At 51.8% G+C, this 20,213-nt stretch overlaps 1 protein-coding gene across 4 annotated transcripts in view; it reads right to left on the bottom strand.

Annotated features, from left to right (window-relative positions):
- Positions 1 to 19,052, bottom strand: part of SERBP1 (SERPINE1 mRNA binding protein 1) — a 32,225-nt gene extending 13,173 nt beyond the window's left edge. For 2 of the 4 annotated variants that reach the window (XM_075320328.1, XM_075320330.1), the window contains exons 1-6: positions 18,676 to 19,052; positions 13,349 to 13,565; positions 12,530 to 12,673; positions 12,343 to 12,429; positions 10,656 to 10,730; positions 3,746 to 3,923 (exon numbers count right to left, since the gene is read on the bottom strand). In XM_075320328.1, the coding sequence (XP_075176443.1) occupies positions 3,746 to 3,923; positions 10,656 to 10,730; positions 12,343 to 12,429; positions 12,530 to 12,673; positions 13,349 to 13,565; positions 18,676 to 18,943 (969 nt within the window). In that variant the 5' untranslated portion in view covers positions 18,944 to 19,052. The remainder of the gene's footprint in view (positions 1 to 3,745; positions 3,924 to 10,655; positions 10,731 to 12,342; positions 12,430 to 12,529; positions 12,674 to 13,348; positions 13,566 to 18,675) is intronic. The other 2 variants (XM_075320329.1, XM_075320331.1) reach the window with 1 other exon arrangement.
- Between the last annotated feature and the right edge of the window lie 1,161 nt (positions 19,053 to 20,213).

Here is a 20,213-nt window from a genome sequence, read left to right as displayed (position 1 = left end):
TTCCGGGGGGAAGGGATAACGTGTGTCATTAAGGCGCTTAGTAAAGCGCTTGTCCGGGTATGCTCTGTGCTTCTGGACAGCATCCCTGAAATTAGAGTGATCGACAAAGGCACTCCGTGTACGTTTGGGAAACCGAAACTGGTGTTTCTCCTGCTGTGAAGCCGCCTCCTCTACAGTTGGAGTTGGAGGAGAAATTTCTAGCACCTGGTTGATGGATGCTATAAGGTCATTTACTATGGCGTCCCCTTCAGGTGTATCTAGATTGAGAGCACCGTCAGGGTCTGAGCCCTGAGCTGCGCCTTCCTCTTCATCCTCTAGAGAGTCCTCATGCTGAGACCCTGAGCAGCGTGATGAAGTGGAGGAAGGTCCCCAGCGAGCCCGCTTCACCGGTCTGGGACTGCGGTCCGAGTCGGAGTCCTCACCGTGGGACCTATGTGTCACCTCAGGAGCAGATTGCTGCGCCAACTGATGGGGACCTGGGGACGAAGAACGCACAGTGCCCTGCATCTGTGTTGTTGGTCTGGACTGCAAGGCTTCTAGTATCTTAGCAGACCATTTGTCCATAGACTGAGCCATGGACTGTGAAAGCGACTCAGACAGTTTGTCAGCCAAAACTGCAAACTCTGTCCCTGTCACCTGGACAGTGGGAACCGGTGTCTCTACCTGAGCCGGGGGTCCCACCAGTGCCTGAGGCTCCGGCTGAGTGAGTGTCACAGGGGCCGAGCATTGCACACAATGAGGGTAGGTGGAACCTGCAGGTAGCATAGCCGCACATGAGGTACAGGTTGCAAAATAAGCCTGTGCCTTGGTACCCTTGCTCTTTGCGGACGACATGTTGTTGTCCTCCAAGAGATAAGTAAGGGAGCACCGTGATCACTGAGGGATATATAAATAGCCTCAGGTTAACAGTACAGCCGAACCTGTATACACAAACGATATATATATATATATATATATATATATATATATATATATATATATATATATATACAGTTCGGCACTCTGGGGGGTCCAGCACCGGCAGACCGGTGTGGCTTACCAACCGCTCTGTGTGGCCACCAGATTCCCTGCCCCGGGTCTCCCTCAGCTGCAGCCAGAAGTTCTCCACCGCAGAATGTGCTGAAAAAATGGCTGACGGCGTTCTCAGAGGAGGAGGGAGGCGTGGGCGTAGTCACAAAAGTGCGGGAATCTGGTGCCCCAGCGTGAGTAGTGAGGGGGGGCGGAGGACAGCTCAGTGTACTCCAGCCCTCACTGTCGGTGTCATACTGACCGTCCCGCCCTTTTCCCTGACTGGCAGGCCTGGGGGCGGGAGAATACTATACTAGGCCGCAAAAGCCGGGGACTAAAGTTAAAACCGCGGCCGGCCGGCAGTGCACGGTCGGCGCGGTAGTCCCGGATCCATACCCACGCCGCAGTCGCTGCAGCGTCTGGGCCCAAGGTGCTTTATGCGCCGTCCCAACGGGGACACAGAGTACCTGTGGATGCAGGGCCATGTCCCTGACGATACTCCGTCTCCTGTCCGGCAGATTCCCCCAGGGGCTGCGGAGGGAGACCGGTCCCAGTGTCTGGATGACCGGATAGGATCCCACTTCCCCAGAGCCCCTAAGGGATGGGGAAGGAAAGCGGCATGTGGCTCCTGCCTGTGTACCCGCAATGGGTACCTCAACCTTAACAACACCGCCGACCTGAGTGGGGTGAGAAGGGAGCATGCCGGGGGCCCCATAGGGGCCCTCTTTTCTTCCATCCGATAAAGTCAGCAGCTGCTGCTGACTAAAAACGTGGAGCTTGCGTGAATGTGTGCCTCCTTCAACACAAAGCAAAAAACTAAGGGGCCCGTGATGCACGGGAGGGTGTATAGCAGAGGGGAGGGGTTACACTTTTTAAAGTGTAATTACTTTGTATGGCCTCCAGAGGCAGAAGCTATACACCCAATTGTCTGGGTCTCCCAATGGAGCGACAAAGAAATAAAAAATTAATCAAGATTACTTATTTGTTCAACCAGATTGCCCCATAAGCAGTGTCGCCCATACAGAGTCTATGTAGTCAGACGCAGCACAAAGATTTATTACGCCACTTATTGCAAAGTCGACAGAGCCTTCAAAACCATCCAAAAATTACTCATGTGGTGTGTTATTAAAATAATTACCCAAACGCATCAGACGCATCATACATACGGATCTAGCATTACAAAAATAGGACAACCAAATGGATGATTGTCTGAAAGGTAAAATTAAAGGCCAGTCATTCGTGAGTTATCCAAAAGAAGGAGAAAAAAAAAAACCCTTTACATTTGGGCACATTGGAATAATACACTAGGTCAGGCCACAGCCGTATTAAATGACTGGGCGACAACAGCATTTGCAGCCAACAAGCGAGGCTTACAAGATCCACGATGCTCACTTCCATACAGCCGCATATAAATAAACCTTAAGAGGTTTCAGGGATGAAAAAGTGACTTTCGGCAGCGGATTAATTACATATTTTTTATTCTGCTTGAGACTAGAGGCTCATTAGCCAAGATGACATAAAACATGGCTGAATTCGTCACCCAATTCCAGACAATCTCGCAATGAACATGCACCAGCAGTAACATCAGAAGATATTCTGGGCTTCGTGTGAAAGGTCATCATCATAATGAAGCTAGTATTACACGTTGCAACCCTTTAACGTTACCCGTGTGTAATAATCAGTGAAGGAGGGAAATGCACAAGCACAGGGCTCCCTTCATTTCTCTTGGTCGCCATAATTTACCTTGCGCTGATTTACTGGGAATCTTCAACACTACTCTTTCAGCACCAACAATGGCGCTTATAGGGTTTTTCCCCTCTTATTTCGAGACTAACTTTTTTTCCTTTTGATAACCTGCATATAGCTGGGATGATTTAGGGTACCTTCACACTTTAGCGATGCAGCAGCGATCCGACCAGCGATCTGACCTGGTCAGGATCGCTGCTGCATCGCTACATGGTCGCTGGTGAGCTGTCAAACAGGCAGATCTCACCAGCGACCAGCCAGCAGCGACGTGCAAGCGACGCTGCGCTTGCACGGAGCCGGCGTCTGGAAGCTGCGGACACTGGTAACTAAGGTAAACATCGGGTATGGTTACCCGATATTTACATTAGTTACCGGCTCACACCGCTTAACTTAGCGTGTGCAGGGAGCAGGATCCGGCACTGGCAGCATGAAAGCTGCGGAGGCTGGTAACGAAGGTAAATATCGGGTAACCACCTTGGTTACCCGATGTTTACCTTGGTTACAGCTTACCGCAGGCTGTCAGACGCCGGCTCCTGCTCCCTTCACATTCAGGATTGTTGCTCTCTCACTGTCACACACAGCGATGTGTGCTTATCAGTGGGAGAGCAACAATAAAAAAACGAACCAGCACTGTGTGTAACGAGCAGCGATCTCACAGCAGGGGCCAGATCACTGCTCAGTGTCACACACAGCGAGATCGCTAATGAGGTCACAAAAAACGTGACTCAGCAGCGATCTCACTGTGTGTGAAGTACCCCCTTAGGCAAGCCTGCACTCGCAGGGGGTTGGACCCGATGGCCCTTGAGGTCCATTTCCAATTCTACCATTCTATGATTCTATATACCAGTATGTGGTGCATGCACAATCTGCATTTGCAGTTTCTCTTTATAATGCAATAGGAGCGGTGTGACCCAATGTACTGCCAAACTGTAATATGCATACAGTGCACTAAAGTAACCCCATATCATAGGATAGTTAGACGATGACTTACCTCTTCACTCTTAGACTTGTGGAGGACAAATCCTTTCTTCCATTGGCCGTCAGCGCCTTCGTTTGGTTTCCGGATGTTAAACTCTACTTTTGCGCGTTCTTTGTCTTGCATGGCCTTCCATTCATCCAGGGTCATTTCCTTAGGTCCCTCTTCCTTCACCTCTTCAACCTCATTCTCCCTAAAATAAAAAAACTCCGTTATGAGGCAGAAAGTTACAAGACACTGGAAGTCTTCTGGCTACAAATGTGAGGGGTAGAATTACTTCATAGAAGGCCTAATCCACACCAATGTCCATGAGCTATCGAGTAAAATTTACGTAACTGAAGGTTAAAAAAAAAACCAAAAAAACCTTTTGAAAAATTATTTAAATCTATAATGAAATTTATAAGCAATAACCAAAATTCATGTTTGGCTGTCTGCATTTTTTTCTTTTGTGGCTTGTGAAAAAATGCCATGCACGTCTAGATTTTGTATTTTACAGCTTTCCTTGCATTTAGTTTTCTTTTTTTTTTTTCCTTCCCAGTGAATGGTAGAAGAAAAAGCTTTAGTACATGGCGCTAGCGGCACGGCTCTGTGGCACGGCTCTGCCGCACGGTTTTGCTGCGCATGGAACACAAAGAAGGCAGCGAAGTGCAAACTTCATGCTGGAGTCTTTACTTCCAGAATTTGTGTGAGGTTCAAAGGTCGGGAACCCCCAAAATCAATGGGATAATGGGTCATTTTACAAAATAAAATAAGTATTTGAAAGCTACAGGGGGTTCAAAGAGGAAATAGGGAAGAAGTCTTTACAGTTAAAGCAGTCAGATAGTGGAACGCTCTACAACAAAAGCTAGAAAGAAGGGAATTTTGTTACTTACCGTAAATTCCTTTTCTTCTAGCTCTTATTGGGAGACCCAGACGATTGGGGTATAGCTACTGCCCTCTGGAGGCCACACAAAGCACTACATCAAAAGTGCAAGGCCCCTCCCCCTCTGGCTATACCCCCCCCCGTGGTATCACGGGTTCTCCAGTTTTAGTGCCAAAGCAAGAAGGAGGAAGCCAATAACTGGTTTAAACAAATTAACTCCGAATAACATCGGAGAACTGAAAAACCGTTCAACATGAACAACATGTGTACCCGCAAACAACAAAAAAACATCCCGAAGGACAACAGGGCGGGTGCTGGGTCTCCCAATAAGAGCTAGAAGAAAAGGAATTTACGGTAAGTAACAAAATTCCCTTCTTCTTCAGCGCTCTATTGGGAGACCCAGACGATTGGGACGTCCAAAAGCTGTCCCTGGGTGGGTAAAGAAATACCTCATGTTAGAGCTGCAAAACAGCCCTCCCCTACGGGGGTGTCACTGCCGCCTGCAGGACTCTTCTACCTAAGCTGGCATCCGCCGAAGCATAGGTATGCACCTGATAATGCTTGGTGAAAGTGTGCAGACTGGACCAGGTAGCTGCCTGGCACACCTGTTGAGCCGAAGCCTGGTGACGTAATGCCCAGGACGCACCCACGGCTCTGGTTGAGTGGGCTTTTAGCCCTGAAGGAACCGGAAGCCCCGCAGAACGGTAGGCCTCTAGAATTGGTTCTTTGATCCATCGAGCCAGGGTGGCTTTAGAAGCCTGCAACCCCTTGCGCGGACCAGCGACAAGGACAAAAAGTGCATCGGCACGGCGCATGGGCGCCGTGCGGGAAATGTAGATTCTGAGTGCTCTCACCAAATCTAGCAAACGTAAATCATTCTCATACCGGTGAACCGGATGAGTGCAAAAAGACGGTAAGGAGATATCCTGATTAAGATGAAACGAGGATACGACCTTAGGGAGAAACTCCGGAATGGGGCGCAGCACTACCTTGTCCTGGTGAAACACCAGGAAGGGAGCCTTGGATGACAGAGCTGCCAGCTCAGACACTCGCCGAAGCGATGTGATCGCAACGAGAAACGCCACCTTCTGTGACAGGCGAGAAAAAGAAACTTCCTTCAGAGGCTCGAAAGGCGGCTTCTGGAGAGCAACTAGAACCCTGTTCAGATCCCATGGATCTAACGGCCGCTTGTACGGGGGTACGATATGACAAACCCCCTGCGGGAACGTGCACACCTTAGAAAGACGTGCTAGCCGCTTCTGAAAAAACACGGATAGTGCTGAGACTTGCCCTTTGAGGGAGTCGAGCGACGAGCCCTTTTCTGACTCCTATTGTAGGAAGGAAAGAAAAGTAGGCAATGCAAATGGCCAGGGAGACACTCCCTGAGTAGAGCACCAGAATAAGAAAATCTTCCACGTTCTGTGGTATATCTTAGCAGACGTGGGCTTCCTAGCCAGTCTCATGGTGGCAACGACCCCTTGGGATAATCCTGAAGACGCTAGGATCCAGGACACAAAAGCCACCCAGTCAGGTTCAGGGCCGCAGAATTCCGATGGAGAAAACGGCCCTTGGGACAGTAAGTCTGGTCGGTCTGGTAGTGACCACGGTCGGCCGACCGTGAGATGCCACAGATCCGGGTACCACGATCTCCTCGGCCAGTCTGGTGCGACGAGTATGACGCGGCTGCAATCGGATCTGATTTTTGCGCAGTACTCTGGGCAAGAGTGCCAGAGGTGGAAACACATATGTGAGCCGGAACTGCGACCAATCTTGCACTAAGGCGTCTGCCGCCAGAGCTCTGTGATCGCGCGATCGTGCCATAAATGCCGGGACCTTGTTGGTGTGCCGAGACGCCATTAGGTCGACGTCCGGCACCCCCCAGCGGCAACAGATTTCCTGAAACACGTCCGAGTGAAGGGACCATTCCCCCGCGTCCATACCCTGGCGACTGAGGAAGTCTGCTTCCCAGTTTTCTACGCCCGGGATGTGAACTGCGGATATGGTGGATGCTGTGTCCTCCACCCACATGAGGATTCGCCGGACTTCCTGGAAGGCTTGCTGACTGCGCGCCCCTTCTTGGTGGTTGATGTATGCCACCGCTGTGGAGATGTCCGACTGGATTCGGATCTGCTCTCTTTCTAGCCACTTCTGGAAGGCTAATAGGGTAAGGTACCCTGCCCCGATTTGAACATCGATCTGAAGGGTGGACTCCTGCTGAGTCCACGTCCCCTGAGCCATGTGGCGGAGACAAACTGCTCCCCACCCTGACAGACTCGTATCTGTCGTGACCAGTGCCCAGGATGGGTGCTATGGCCACTATAGCAGAGAGTCCTCGGCCGTCTGGGAAAGGGAGACTTCCCTGTCCAGGGAGGTTGACTGCCCGTCCCATTGGCGGAGAATGTCCCATTGCCGTTGGCGCAGATGAAACTGCGCAAAGAGAACTGCCTCAATGGCTGCCACCATCTTCCTTAGGAAGTGCATGAGGCGCCTTAAGGGGTGCGACTGGCCTTGAAGGAGAGACTGCACCTCTGTCTGCAGTGAACGCTGCTTGTTCAGCGGAAGCTGCACTATTGCTGATAGAGTATGAAACTCCATGCCGAGATACGTTAGTGATTGAGTCGGAGACAGATTTGACCTTGCCAAATTGATGATCCACCCGAAAGTCTGGAGAGTCTCCAGCGTAACATTCAGGCTGCGTTGGCATGCCTCGAGGGAGGGTGCTTTGACGAGTAGATCGTCCAAGTATGGGATCACCGGGTGTCCCTGAAAGTGCAAGACTGCTACCACTGCTGCCATGACCTTGGTGAACACCCGTGGGGCTGTCGCCAGACTGAATGGCAGAGCTACGAACTGAAGATGCTCGTCTCCTATCACAAAACGTAGAAAACGTTGGTGCTCCGTGGCAATTGGCACGTGAAGATAGGCATCTTTGATGTCTGTTGAGGCAAGGAAGTCTCCTCGAGACATTGAGGTAATGACGGATCGGAGGGATTCCATCCGGAACCGCCTCCTGAGGGGGGACAGGGATCACCACTCCTTCTGCTCTTAGAGCATCCACCGCCTGCAGCAGGGAAATGGAGTCGGAGGACGAGAATAGAACACTGTCCTGTGCACGTGAGCACAATGTTCGCCACCCACCGGTCTGTGACCTGTGGCAGCTAAATGTCGCCAAAGGCGGGGGGTTCTGCCATCAACCGCGGATGCGGAGAGAGAGAGAGAGAGCTGAGAGTCCTGAGGAGACCGCCTTGGTAGCGGTTCCTCCGACTGCCTTCCTTGGGCGTGATTGAGCCCGGCCGGAATCTGAGCCCGTCTGAGGTTTAGTAGCCCTTTTGCCCGAGGACAATTGGGACCTACCGGAGCTTGGGAAGGACCGAAACCTCGACTGTACTTTTAGGACAGTATTAACAGGGTAAGTCGCAGTGCAGCCATTGCGGGTTACGGACGCCTCTGCGGTACAGATGTCCCTGTGCTCAAGGCCAGCTGCGCAAGAACAGCTGAAAAGGTTAGGTTGCCTATACGGCTGTGGATGCCGGAGCAACCGACACGCCGTAGCTTCCTAGACAGATTTCAACCAGAGTCCATCTGTCTGTGACTGGCGTCTTTAAGTGAAGCCCCATCTCCAGTGCAACCATGTCTCTAGACGCAAGCCTGGAGATTGGAGAATCCACCTTTGGACCCTGGGTCCAGCACTGACCGCGTCAGGGGAAAAAGGAATAACGTGTATCCTAAAAACGTTTGGAGAAGACGCTTATCTGGTAAGCGTGGTGTTCCTGGACTGCTTCTCTGAAGTCAGCGTGGCCAGAAAAATACTCAACATCTGTGTGAGATACTGAAAAGGGACTTCTCCTGTTCGTCTCCTATCTCCACTGGGGGAGCTGAGGGAGAAAGATCCAACCTTCCATTGATGGACGGTATAGGATCATTCCGTATGGCGTTACCACCCGGTGTATCCGGATCGATAGCTATGTCAGTATCAAAGCCCTGAAGAGCTGCCTTTTGGTCAAGTGGATTGCCCATGGCCTGTCTGGACTGCAAGTCTCTATATTATGACTACTCCGTCCCTGTCCATGGACAGGGTTGACAGGTGGTTTCTTTGGCCACAACTAGTAGAGACCCAGGCAGACGAAGTGCTAGAGACCCCGGCAGACTGCTACGGGGGAGCATGCACACAATGGGACGGTGTCATGAACAGCATCCCATGTAGTAAAAACAGCACTGAAAATCTGTGTTGCTGTTTTGCCGCTGCCGACTAGCTATCTAGAATTATATAGCCAAGATTGGTGACCGTACAGTGCAATGTATAGCATACAGGCATAAAGTACAAATGACCACTGCAGCACAAGCAATACAAGCAGCATAGAAGCCTGTGCCCTGGCACCCCTGCTCTTATGCTGCTGTATACTAGTCATCTAGGGGAATATAGCCAAGAGTGACCCTACAGTGCAATGTATAGCATACCAGCACAAGTACAAATGAACACTGCAGCACATGCAATACAAGCAGCATAGAAGCCTGTGCCCTGGCACCCCAGCTCTTCTGCTGCTGTAGACTAGTCATCTAGGGGAATATGGCCCAGAAGAGTGACCATACAGTGCAATGTATAGCATACAAGCACAAGTACAAATGCACACTGCAGCCAATGCAATACAAGCAGCATAGAAAAAAACCTGTGCCCCAGCACCCTTGGTTTTCTGCTGCTGTAGTCTAGCCATTCCAGGAGAATATAGCTAAGACTAGCGACTGTACAGTGCAATGTATAACACATAAACACAAATGAACACCTCAGTCGTGCAATACAAGCAGCCTAGAAAGCCTGTGCCTTAGCACACCTGCTTTCCTGCTGCTAATGTGTCGCTCCCCAAGCGGGCATATAGCGACCTGTGCAGTTAAAAACAACACATGTACACACTGCAGTTATCTGTGGTCAGCACTATGTGTGCCGCTTACCGCCCGCCTATAAGCGGGTGTATGATCGCCACCGTCCTGCCTGGTTGCCGAAAATCCGAGCTCGGACTTCAGTAATGGCTGCCGGCTTCTTCCCCAGCTCATGTGAGGAGGGGCGGGCCGTGGGCGTGCCCCCAAGGCAGAGCGGGAATCCGGCGCCCGACAGTGTGCAGTGAGAGGGCTGGAGCATGTAAAAAGGCTCCAGCCCTCGGCGCTGCTGATTGCTCAGCGCCTGTCCCCTTCCCTGAGTGACAGGGAGGGGGCGGGAACGAAGCGGCACTAGGCCGCAGAAGCCGGGGACTGGATTTATAAGCGCCGCCGCCGTAAAAGCGCGGTCGGCGCCCAGTCCCCGGCGAACTACAAGTCCCAGCCGCGCCGCCGCTCCCGGAGCGTCCGGCGCGGTAGTTCCCAAAACACAAAGTCACTCAGCAAAGCTGCAGTGACTGTAACCCATTACTGTCCCCGGCGCACTAGCACACCCAGCAAGTCTGGAGTGTGCTGTGCCTGTGTGTACGGGGACACAGAGTACCTGTAATGGTGCAGGGCCATGTCCCTGAACGGTACTCCAGCTCCGTATCCAACAGGTTCAAATGGGTCTGTGGATGGAGCCCGGCGTCAGAGCTTTGAGGCCGGCAGGATCCCACTTCCACAGAGCCCCTCAGGGGGATGTGGAAGGAAAGCAGCATGTGGGCTCCAGCCTCCGTACCAGCAATAGGTACCTCAACCTTACAACACCATCCAGGGGTGAGAAGGGAGCATGCTGGGGACACTATATGTGTCCTCTTTTCTTCCATCCGAAATAGTCAGCAGCTACTGCTGACTAAAATCTGTGGAGCTATGCGTGGATGTCTGACCTCCTTCGCACACAAAGCTAAAACTGGAGAACCCGTGATACCACGGGGGGGGTATAGCCAGAGGGGGAGGGGCCTTGCACTTTTGATGTAGTGCTTTGTGTGGCCTCCAGAGGGCAGTAGCTATACCCCAATCGTCTGGGTCTCCCAATAGAGCGCTGAAGAAAAGGCAAGTTTCATTTCAGGCGTTATGATCCCCTGTATCATCAGGTTTGTAATGCAAGATTTTTTGGCTGCAGCGACCTAGCAATCCTATATTACCACTCACTTGTTCTCAGAGTCGGCGGCGGGTTGATCTTCGGTTTCGGGCGTCTCCTCAGTTACGGTCGACTGGTCCAGTTCGCTGAAAAATTATACACAATGAGGAAAACTCTGCATCTTTTCTTTCGTCATTAGATAAACCCAAATATCAAGCATTGTCATGCGACTCCTGAGGCTACAGTCACACATCCGTGCGTTACCATCTGAAAAACAGACTGATTTTTTTTTTCTCCCAGGTGTCACCCTACTTGTTTTTTCCCCTCTTTTTTCACTGGTGCAAGAAATAAACAATCTGAACTTTTTATAGCCATTGACTCAAGCCACGTACACACTGCATATTTGGTGAGTTTTTATACCTCAGTATTTGTAAGCCAAAACCAGGAGTGGGTAAAAACTGCACAAGGGGTGCACAGAGGAAACAAAACTCAAATATTTAATGTGTGCACATGGTCTTAAAGGTATCAATTTAAAACAAGAAGGAAATCTGTCTTCCTGGTTTTGTCTGCATCGCACAGATCTGCAAAGACTTTAATCGCAGAGTCTGAGCCCTAAACAGATGAGAATAGGACCTGATCTGAGGCTGAAAAGCCAAAAAACATGGACTAGTTTTTAATACTGATGTGTATGGATCAGTGAAACTATGGGTCAGTGTTCTGACCGAGAAGAAATGCCAGGACGTTTCACACAGATGTATGAATGTAGCCTAAAGACTGTAGAGACTTTTTAAAACCGGTTTTCTTAACCTCAGGTATAAAATGCCACAATTTACTAAGAATTCGAGTTCAAGGGAAACCCAAGCAGAAGAAATCAGACAGACAGGCCAACGTCTCCGAACTGGGTGATAAGATTGCCTTATTGTGCTAGGCTAGCAAATAGAAAAGTGGCAACTTCCCACCTGTCAGACCCCACTAATCTGCAAGACATTTAACACCCTAGCAATATGATGTTGCTTGCAAAGACTGGAAAACCACTTTGCTTTTACTGCCATCTCAGATTTGTGCTATGTAAAAACCAGCAATTGTTTGCAGACTGCAGTCGTTCCCAAACTCCAGTCCTCACGACCCCCAACAGGTCATGTTTTTAGGATTTCCTTAATATAGCACAGGTGATGCCTTGATAATGATTCCATCACCTGTTCAATAGTAAGAAAATCCTGAAAACATGACTCGTTGGGGGCCGTGAGAACTGGAGTTTGGGAAACACTGATCTAGTCTTTTCCAAAATAAGAAACTGATCTGCAAATTATACTAAATTGATACCTAAAATAAGTTAAAAAAGAAAAGTCAATCTGCCTAATCCAATGGACACAGGCGAGAAATGAAGCGACGTATGCAAACTATTGCAGACTTTTCTACAGCTAGCAAAATGCAGGCGTCATCAGCTTATCACATAGGCGTACGGCCCACCAAGTCCTTATCAGTGTGACACGCACACATAAGAGCAGCACAAACTACCCATCAGGATTCATGTATCATATTTCTGCAGTAATCTATTGTAAGGTGCTTAAACACAGCGCAAAATTGGCCGAACACCAAGTTTCAGGAGGATCAGTGACCATCTTTGGTGCATAGGGGTCTCCTGACTCTCCCATGACAGATATGTTTAACACCCCCACGAATCCAGAACCATCCCGCTGCCTCTACATTTTTTTTTTTTTTTTTTTCAAACAGGAGCCGTGAATGAGCCCAACCAACCTCAGTTCATCCTTTACAGTCCCCCAGTTGTGGGATCCGCTGCCGCCTCTCTTGTCCTCATGTTTCGGGCCACTGAAATGTGAAGAACTAACCAAAATGAGTTATATGGTCAGTGGGGACGAAAGTTCATTGGGAAAACACAATAATCAGCAAAAAGAAGCTGAAATGAGAAGCAAAAGATACTTACGCTCGGTCGCTACCACTATGCCTGTCAAATTCACGTTTGCCACGAGAGTCAAAGCCATCGCCCCTGCCGATACCACGTCCACGGCCGCGTCCCCCCCTTCCGCCGGGGCCGCCGCGACCACGAGGTGGCCTGTCACCAATGGGCCTGCAATAGGAATAATAAAAGCATAAAAGTTCATGCAAACCACCTAAGGTCTTACACACTCCAACTAGCACAAAGCCACAAAACAAATTGACTATATGGATGGGATATGATGATAACCTGAAATCCAGAGACTCAACCAGGGTAAAATTACAAAACTGCAGCCAAATGAATGCACAATAAGGCTATGTGCGCACGTTGTGTTCTGTCCCTGCACAAATTTCTGCAGCGATTTGAACAGCAGACGTGCGCTTCAAATCGCTGCAGAAAGAGTCCGTAATGAAAAAAAAAAAGCCGATTCCATGCGCTCTGAGTGCAGCCTCTCCCATAGACAGAGCGGGAACTGTATGCAGAGCGCATGGAAGAAGTGACATGTCACTTCTTACAACGCGCGCTTCGGGCAGCAGCCGAAGCGCTGCGCTCTAATACGCCACGTGCGCACGTCTCTTGCATAATCTTCATAGATTATGCTGGGGACGCAGAACGCATGCAGTTACGCTGCGGTGCAGATCGCAGCGTAACTGTATGCAAATACGCAACGTGCGCACATAGACATTACAGTTCCTAATAATTTGAGGCTAACTGTAAAGATCCAGTAATGGTAAAAAATGTAGGATAAGTACATTTATTTAGTAGATTAATCAAACCTCCATGAAACTTTTGAAGCCACAGCTTTACCTGTCAATGGAGAATTCCCCTGCTTCACCCTTTTCTTCTGTTGGCTTTTCAAAGCGGCGTTCACGAGGTGGCCGCCTCTCGACGGGTCTTCTGTCGGTGGGCTTCCCTTCGCCCTGTGGAGCCTGTGAAGTCTGCTGCGGTGCCTGCTGCTGCTGTGGTGCCTGCTGCTGCTGCTGTTGTTGCTGCTGGTCGGGCCTCCTGCCAACTCTTCTGATCCCTGTCACATGGAGCGCATATGTCAACAACTTGTCAGTGGCACAGGCAACCACAGGACATGATAAAACCAGGCAAAACAATTAAGGGGTGCTTCACACATAGCGAGCTCACTGCCGAGATCGCTGCTGAGTCACGCTTTTTGTGACGCAGCAGTGACCTCATTAGCGATCTCGCTGTGTGTGACACTGAGCAGCGATCTGGCCCCTGCTGCGAGATCGCTGCTCGTTACACACAGCCCTGGTTCGTTTTCTTCAAAGCCGCTCTCCTGCTGTGACACACAGATCGCTGTGTGTGACAGCAAGAGAGCGACAAATGAAGCGAGCAGGGAGCAGGAGCCGGCGTCTGACAGCTGAGGTAAGCTGTATCCAAGATAAACATCGGGTAACCAAGGTGGTTACCCGATATTTACCTTAGTTACCAGCCTCTGCAGCTCTCACGCTGCCTGTGCTGCCGGCTCCGGCTCTCTGCACATGTAGCTGCTGTACACATCGGGTTAATTAACCCGATGTGTACAGCAGCTAGGAGAGCAAGGAGCCAGCGCTCAGTGTGCGAGGCTCCCTGCTCTCTGCACATGTAGCTGCATTACACATCGGGTTAATTAACCCGATGTGTACTGTAGCTAGGAGAGCAAGGAGCCAGCGCTTAGTGTGCGCGGCTCCCTGCTCCCTGCTCACACTGGTAACTAATGTAAACATCGGGTAACCATACCCGATGTTTACCTTAGTTACCAGTCTCCGCAGCTTCCAGACGGCGGCTCCGTGCAAGCGCAACGTCGCTTGCACGTCGCTGCTGGCTGGGGGGCTGTTCACTGGTCGCTGGTGAGATCTGCCTGTTTGACAGCTCACCAGCGACCATGTAGCGATGCAGCAGCGATCCTGACCAGGTCAGATCGCTGGTCGGATCGCTGCTGCATCGCTAAGTGTGAAGGTACCCTAAGCATTGCGAGCTATCAAAAGGCAAGGTAAACACTTGCATAACAATTCCTTAAGAAGACTCCAACTGGGAGAGTTAACCAGACGAGGGTGGATAATCTTATCTCCCTTGTCTTATTTATTACTGGGTCACTTCTGCCCCTACAGGGGCCATTATGAGAAGATACAAGGGGGACCAGACCACAGTATTAACCACTACAATAAAGCTCCGGTTATAGTATAATGCTATCTGGAGTGCCCTCCCCCGTCCTGACCTCACGGCCGTGTGCACATGTTTAGGTGTTGGATTACGAGCTGCTTTCAGCTAAACACAACCTTACTACAGTTACAGAGGTATCTGGACAGCATAAGGTCACCAGCCCGCTGCAAGGTCTTCTAGATAAGCAGCCAAGTTGTGAGTGACAGCGCTTTCTGGGCTCTGACAAGGGCCTGAGAATAGCCGCCCGGCCGGTGCCGCTACTGCTGAACTGGCTCTGACAACAGCTGCTGAAGCCTATAAAGTGCTGCAAATGCAGGCGAGCTGAGCCAAGCCAATTATAACTTGGGAACAAGTCCCACACGTAGCAAGACTCACAAGGTTAATAAACCAATGGGTGTAATGCAGGCAGCTCAATTACTACCTTAAAAGAAAAAAAAAAATATATATATACATTTATACTTGGGTGCGGTCACAAACGTCGGCCTGTGCACTAGACGCGCTGTGAGATGAACAATGGCTTCCACGCCCAGTAAATACTGACAGGGCCTGCGAATATTGTGCAGACGCTGAGAAAACCTGGAGGTGACGATATCTGATGGGCTGAATGTTGCGTGCGATACAAGATCTGTGCTTCGTGGAGATGCAGGAACTCTGGGAACTTACACTTGTGGTGCAACTGCTGCCAAGTGCGAAATGAAAGCACCAAGCCATCCTCAAAGCAGCACGTTCTGCACCTTGTGCAACCCTAAGTGGACAACACATTGGCCATGCCAAGGGCCTATACACTAAGAAAAGACCCCATTAATTTGGCGGAGGCTTTGAAAGATGCCCAACAGCAGCGTCTGTCCCCACAGGCTATAATGGCATCCAGTTAATGGACAAGTTATGAAAACCTCATGAATCTCACATTAGGAGGAAGGAGCCTGTGACTCCATCATACTACATGGAAAACTGGACTTGTGTGCTGCGTATACTAATTTATACCAGTCAGATGAGGCCTGTAGGCACGACGAGTGGATCGGGAGCTTCCCTGACTAAACGTAAGCTTGATGTGACTGTGGCGCGACTCAACACGACCCAGCCCAGCCTATGAACCCTACAGCGACGTGCAAGTGTCCACCCAATTTAGCGAGGGTTAGTCTTAGGCTGGCTTCACATTGGCATTGGAAATTATACTTTCTGCTCTGTATTAGGAACGGAGAAATGAAAAATCACATGACAGAAGTCATCTGCAACAGACAGACCACACTGACTTCATGTGGTTAAAGAAAATATGATGGTACTATCTGACCACGACTGCAACAAGATGTAAATCTGGGCAAAGCAGTTGGGTCAGTAGCAGTGTTAGAAATAACGGTCATGGGCCACAAAAATCTACTAGTGAACATGAGATTATACCCAACGGCTATCCAAAGGATAAGACAACTTTCATAGGTAAAGGGGGAGGGGATGGTCGGACGACATGGAACCCAACCAAGCCCAAGAGCGGCCGTCAGGATGGAGCGGAGGACGTGAACGTGCACCACTGCCCCACTCACTGCCTATGGGGCTACTAGAGAAAAACCAAAGTGGAAACACCCCATATCTCCACTAAATAAATTAGGCTGATATACAGTAATGTGACCGTCCATCTTGACCCAAAGCGCGCAACTCCAAAAAGGCTGACGGACTGCGACATCACACTATAAAGGTTTATTGATATTGTGTGGTCCCACCTCGAAGCCCTGGATCACACTATACAAGCCTTGCTCCTGCCTTATAACTGGATAATAAAGTGGACCCCTACATGTACGTATGGGTGCACAGATACTATAAAGGCCGGAACTACGCTGGGTCTCTCATACTACAGCTCAATAGTTAATTTGTAGTTCTGCAAAGTATCAAAAAAATATCTTATGAGCTGCGAATGTAACAACACAAAAGATAGTGTAGCCTTCGCCTAAAGAGGTTTTCTGATCTGTCTGATGGGGGTGGGGTGTCACCTGCCTAGGAACGCTCAGCTGAGGAGCTTCGGGTCTTGGTGGGGTGTCACCTGCCTAGGAACGCTCCGCTGAGGAGCTTCGGGTCTTGGTGGGGGTGTCGCCTGCCTAGGAACGCTACGCTGAGGAGCTTCGGGTCTTGGTGGGGGGTGTCGCCTGCCTAGGAACGCTCCCGCTGAGGAGCTTCGGGTCTTGGTGGGGTGTCGCCTACCTAGGAACGCTCCGCTGAGGAGCTTCGGGTCTTGGTGGGGGTGTCGCCTGCCTAGGAACGCTCCCGCTGAGGAGCTTCGGGTCTTGGTGGGGTGTCGCCTGCCTAGGAACGCTCCGCTGAGGAGCTTCGGTTCTTGGTGGGGTGTCGCCTGCCTAGGAACGCTCCGCTGAGGAGCTTCGGGTCTTGGTGGGGTGTCGCCTGCCTAGGAACGCTCAGCTGAGGAGCTTTGGGTCCTGGTGGGGTGTCGCCTACCTAGGAACGCTCAGCTGAGGAGCTTCGGGTCTTTGTGGGATGTTGCTTGCCTAGGAACACTCAACTGAGGAGCTTCGGGTCTTCTGGTCTAGTACATCAACAAATATATGTTGCCGCACACGGCCGATTTCACCTGCTCGGCCCATCAGCCAACTTAGCCGATCGCAGGGACCTTCACTACCCACTTGGAACGATGCATTTAGGGACATTTAAAGGCCACTGCTCAGCCGAAGAAAACATTACATATATAATATGTAGGGATGAACGAGACCTACCATGCTTGGCACTCGAAATGAACAGGTCGGACGATTGGGCCTCCAAAAAAAAAAATGCTTGACTTCCACTTCCGCTCCCATTATACTAGTGTCGTGCCCATCCAATCTGCTCGTTTCGAGTACCTGAAGTGGTAGTGCTCGCTCATCACTAATATGGCATTACCCCTGGATATCCAGTGGGCGTCTCACTGATGGGACCTCACTGCTGAGAAGAGCGCCCGAATTATCACTGTCTTTCCCAATTTAAACCTCCATTTTTATTTGTATATGACACAAACTGAAGAAACTGGTGGATGCCCGACATTGAGGAGAACCTCATCCAGTGCACTGATGGAGAGCTGCCCCTTTTTGATAATCAAGAAGCCATTTAAAAGTAGAACAAGCTGAATGCTGGGTCTGCACGTGAAATACTGTAGGGGGCTCCTCCAATCACCAGTCTGCGGGCCGCGCACAAGAGACTGTCTGTGCCCGTCTGTACGCCGCCCATTGGGAAAAGGAAAATTAAAAAACCCATAAACTTCTATCCCCCCCCCCCCCCCCCCATGTACAAAAGGTTTCACTTGTTACCAAATGTAACAAAAAAAAAAAACCACCACAACTTCCCCCTAAAGTAGCTTCCGGTTCCCACGTACTGCCCCCTCCCCACTATAAGGGTCCCCCGAATCTGCCCGGCCACGTGCTGCCCTCATGTTGTGACACAGCAGAGCCACCACCCCCACCTCCTCCTGCTGTAAGCACGTGGTGAGCGGCCATCATCTCCCGCCATCCACCCGCCCCCGGAGCAGGGTGACAGCAGCACGTGCCGGGCAGAAAGGGGTCACTGCCCTCCAGGAGTGACGCCCGGAAGCGGGTCATTGCCCCCGGTGGGGGTCACCCGGCCGGCGGGGCTGAACATAAAGCAGCAGGGTGCCCCCAATTATGAGGGTGCCCCGTGCAGGGGGTGCAGGCCTAGGGCCAAGGGGTGGCCCCTGTTGGTTCAGGCTGGGGGCGCCCCTGTAGGTGCAGGCCGAAGCCCAGTGCCGGGGGTAGACCCTGTGGGTGAAGGCCGGGGGCTCCCCTGTTGGTGCAGGCCAAAGCCCAGTGTCGGAGGCGCCCCCTGTAGGTGCAGGCCGGGGGCGCCCCCTGTGGGTACAGGCCGAAGCCCCGTGCCGGGGGTTCCCCCGTGGGTGCAGGCTGAGGGTTCTCCTGTAGGTGCAGGCCGAGGCCCAGTCCCCGGGGCGCCCCCTGCAGGCCGAGGCCTAGTCCCGCGCACGCCCGCCTCACCTTCCTTCTTCAGCGCCACTGGCGGCGGTGCTGCCTCCTCCTTCTTCTCGGGCAGCGGGTTCCTGCGGTCCTTCTGAGACTCCTTCTTGGGCTGTTTGGCGGCCTGAGCCGCTGTCTTGCCTGCGCCTTGGGCCGGGGCCCCCGTCGCCTCCTTCTTCTTGTTCTCCGCCGCCTTCAGCACCTCGAAGGGATCGGACTCATCGTCGAATAACTGGTCGAAACGGTTAGTGACGACGCAGCCGAAGCCTTCCTGCAAATGCCCGGGCATGATGGCCCCTAGAGAGGTGGATGTGCTCCGATTCTACGAGGCCTGGAGCGCGCAGCTCGGATGCTACTTAAGCCAAAAGATGGCTGGGAAAGAGGCTGTCTTCTCTTCCGGCGCGGTAGACATCCGGGACTTCGACGCTCGGGGAGTTGTGGGAGATGTAGTCATGCGCGCTCCTCCCTCTTATTCCTACACGCCTCTGGGCGGACTACAAATTCCGACGTGCAGCGCGCGAGCGCATTGTGCAGGCCCCGCTCTCCCGTGTGTTTGCGCTTTCTGACAGAAAACAGGCGCATTAGTGACAGCGGCGTCATGTCTGCGATAGTAAAATGTCAGCGCCGCCCCAGACATAAATCACCTCAGGTGACAGGTGGAAAGTATCCCCTCACTGAGGACAAGGTCAAATACAGTGTTCACAGCAACAAAACCACCCCCCTGCCCTGCACCCCGGCCTCACATTTACCTCAGAAGTCACCGGCCATAGCCGCCAATATGACCAATCCTGATCCATAAGTTGTGTGGTAATAAACCCGAGAGGCGTTATACCAACAACATAATCATGTGAGGGTGGATTACACACAGATACATAAGCATGTATCTGTGTGCACGTACATATCAATGCGTCACGTCTGACATGTTCTTTTCTTTTAACGGCCGTCCGTTTAATCTCAAGCCATGGCGACTTAACGCTCTGTAGAAAGATTGATCTTGTGCCAACCAGCTGGGTCCGCCAGGGTCGTCCCCAACCAGCTGGGTCCGCCAGGGTCGTCCCCAACCAGCTGGGTCCGCCAGGGTCGTCCCCAACCAGCTGGGTCCGCCAGGGTCGTCCCCAACCAGCTGGGTCCGCCAGGGTCGTCCCCAACCAGCTGGGTCCGCCAGGGTCGTCCCCAACCAGCTGGGTCCGCCAGGGTCGTCCCCAACCAGCTGGGTCCGCCAGGGTCGTCCCCAACCAGCTGGGTCCGCCAGGGTCGTCCCCAACCAGCTGGGTCCGCCAGGGTCGTCCCCAACCAGCTGGGTCCGCCAGGGTCGTCCCCAACCAGCTGGGTCCGCCAGGGTCGTCCCCAACCAGCTGGGTCCGCCAGGGTCGTCCCCAACCAGCTGGGTCCGCCAGGGTCGTCCCCAACCAGCTGGGTCCGCCAGGGTCGTCCCCAACCAGCTGGGTCCGCCAGGGTCGTCCCCAACCAGCTGGGTCCGCCAGGGTCGTCCCCAACCAGCTGGGTCCGCCAGGGTCGTCCCCAACCAGCTGGGTCCGCCAGGGTCGTCCCCAACCAGC

Source organism: Anomaloglossus baeobatrachus, chromosome 8, assembly GCF_048569485.1.
Source record: "Anomaloglossus baeobatrachus isolate aAnoBae1 chromosome 8, aAnoBae1.hap1, whole genome shotgun sequence".
In the NCBI taxonomy this organism is placed as follows: Eukaryota; Metazoa; Chordata; class Amphibia; order Anura; family Aromobatidae; genus Anomaloglossus; species Anomaloglossus baeobatrachus.
Note: the sequence above shows the minus strand (reverse complement) of the source record. Positions and strands in the feature narration are given on the sequence as shown.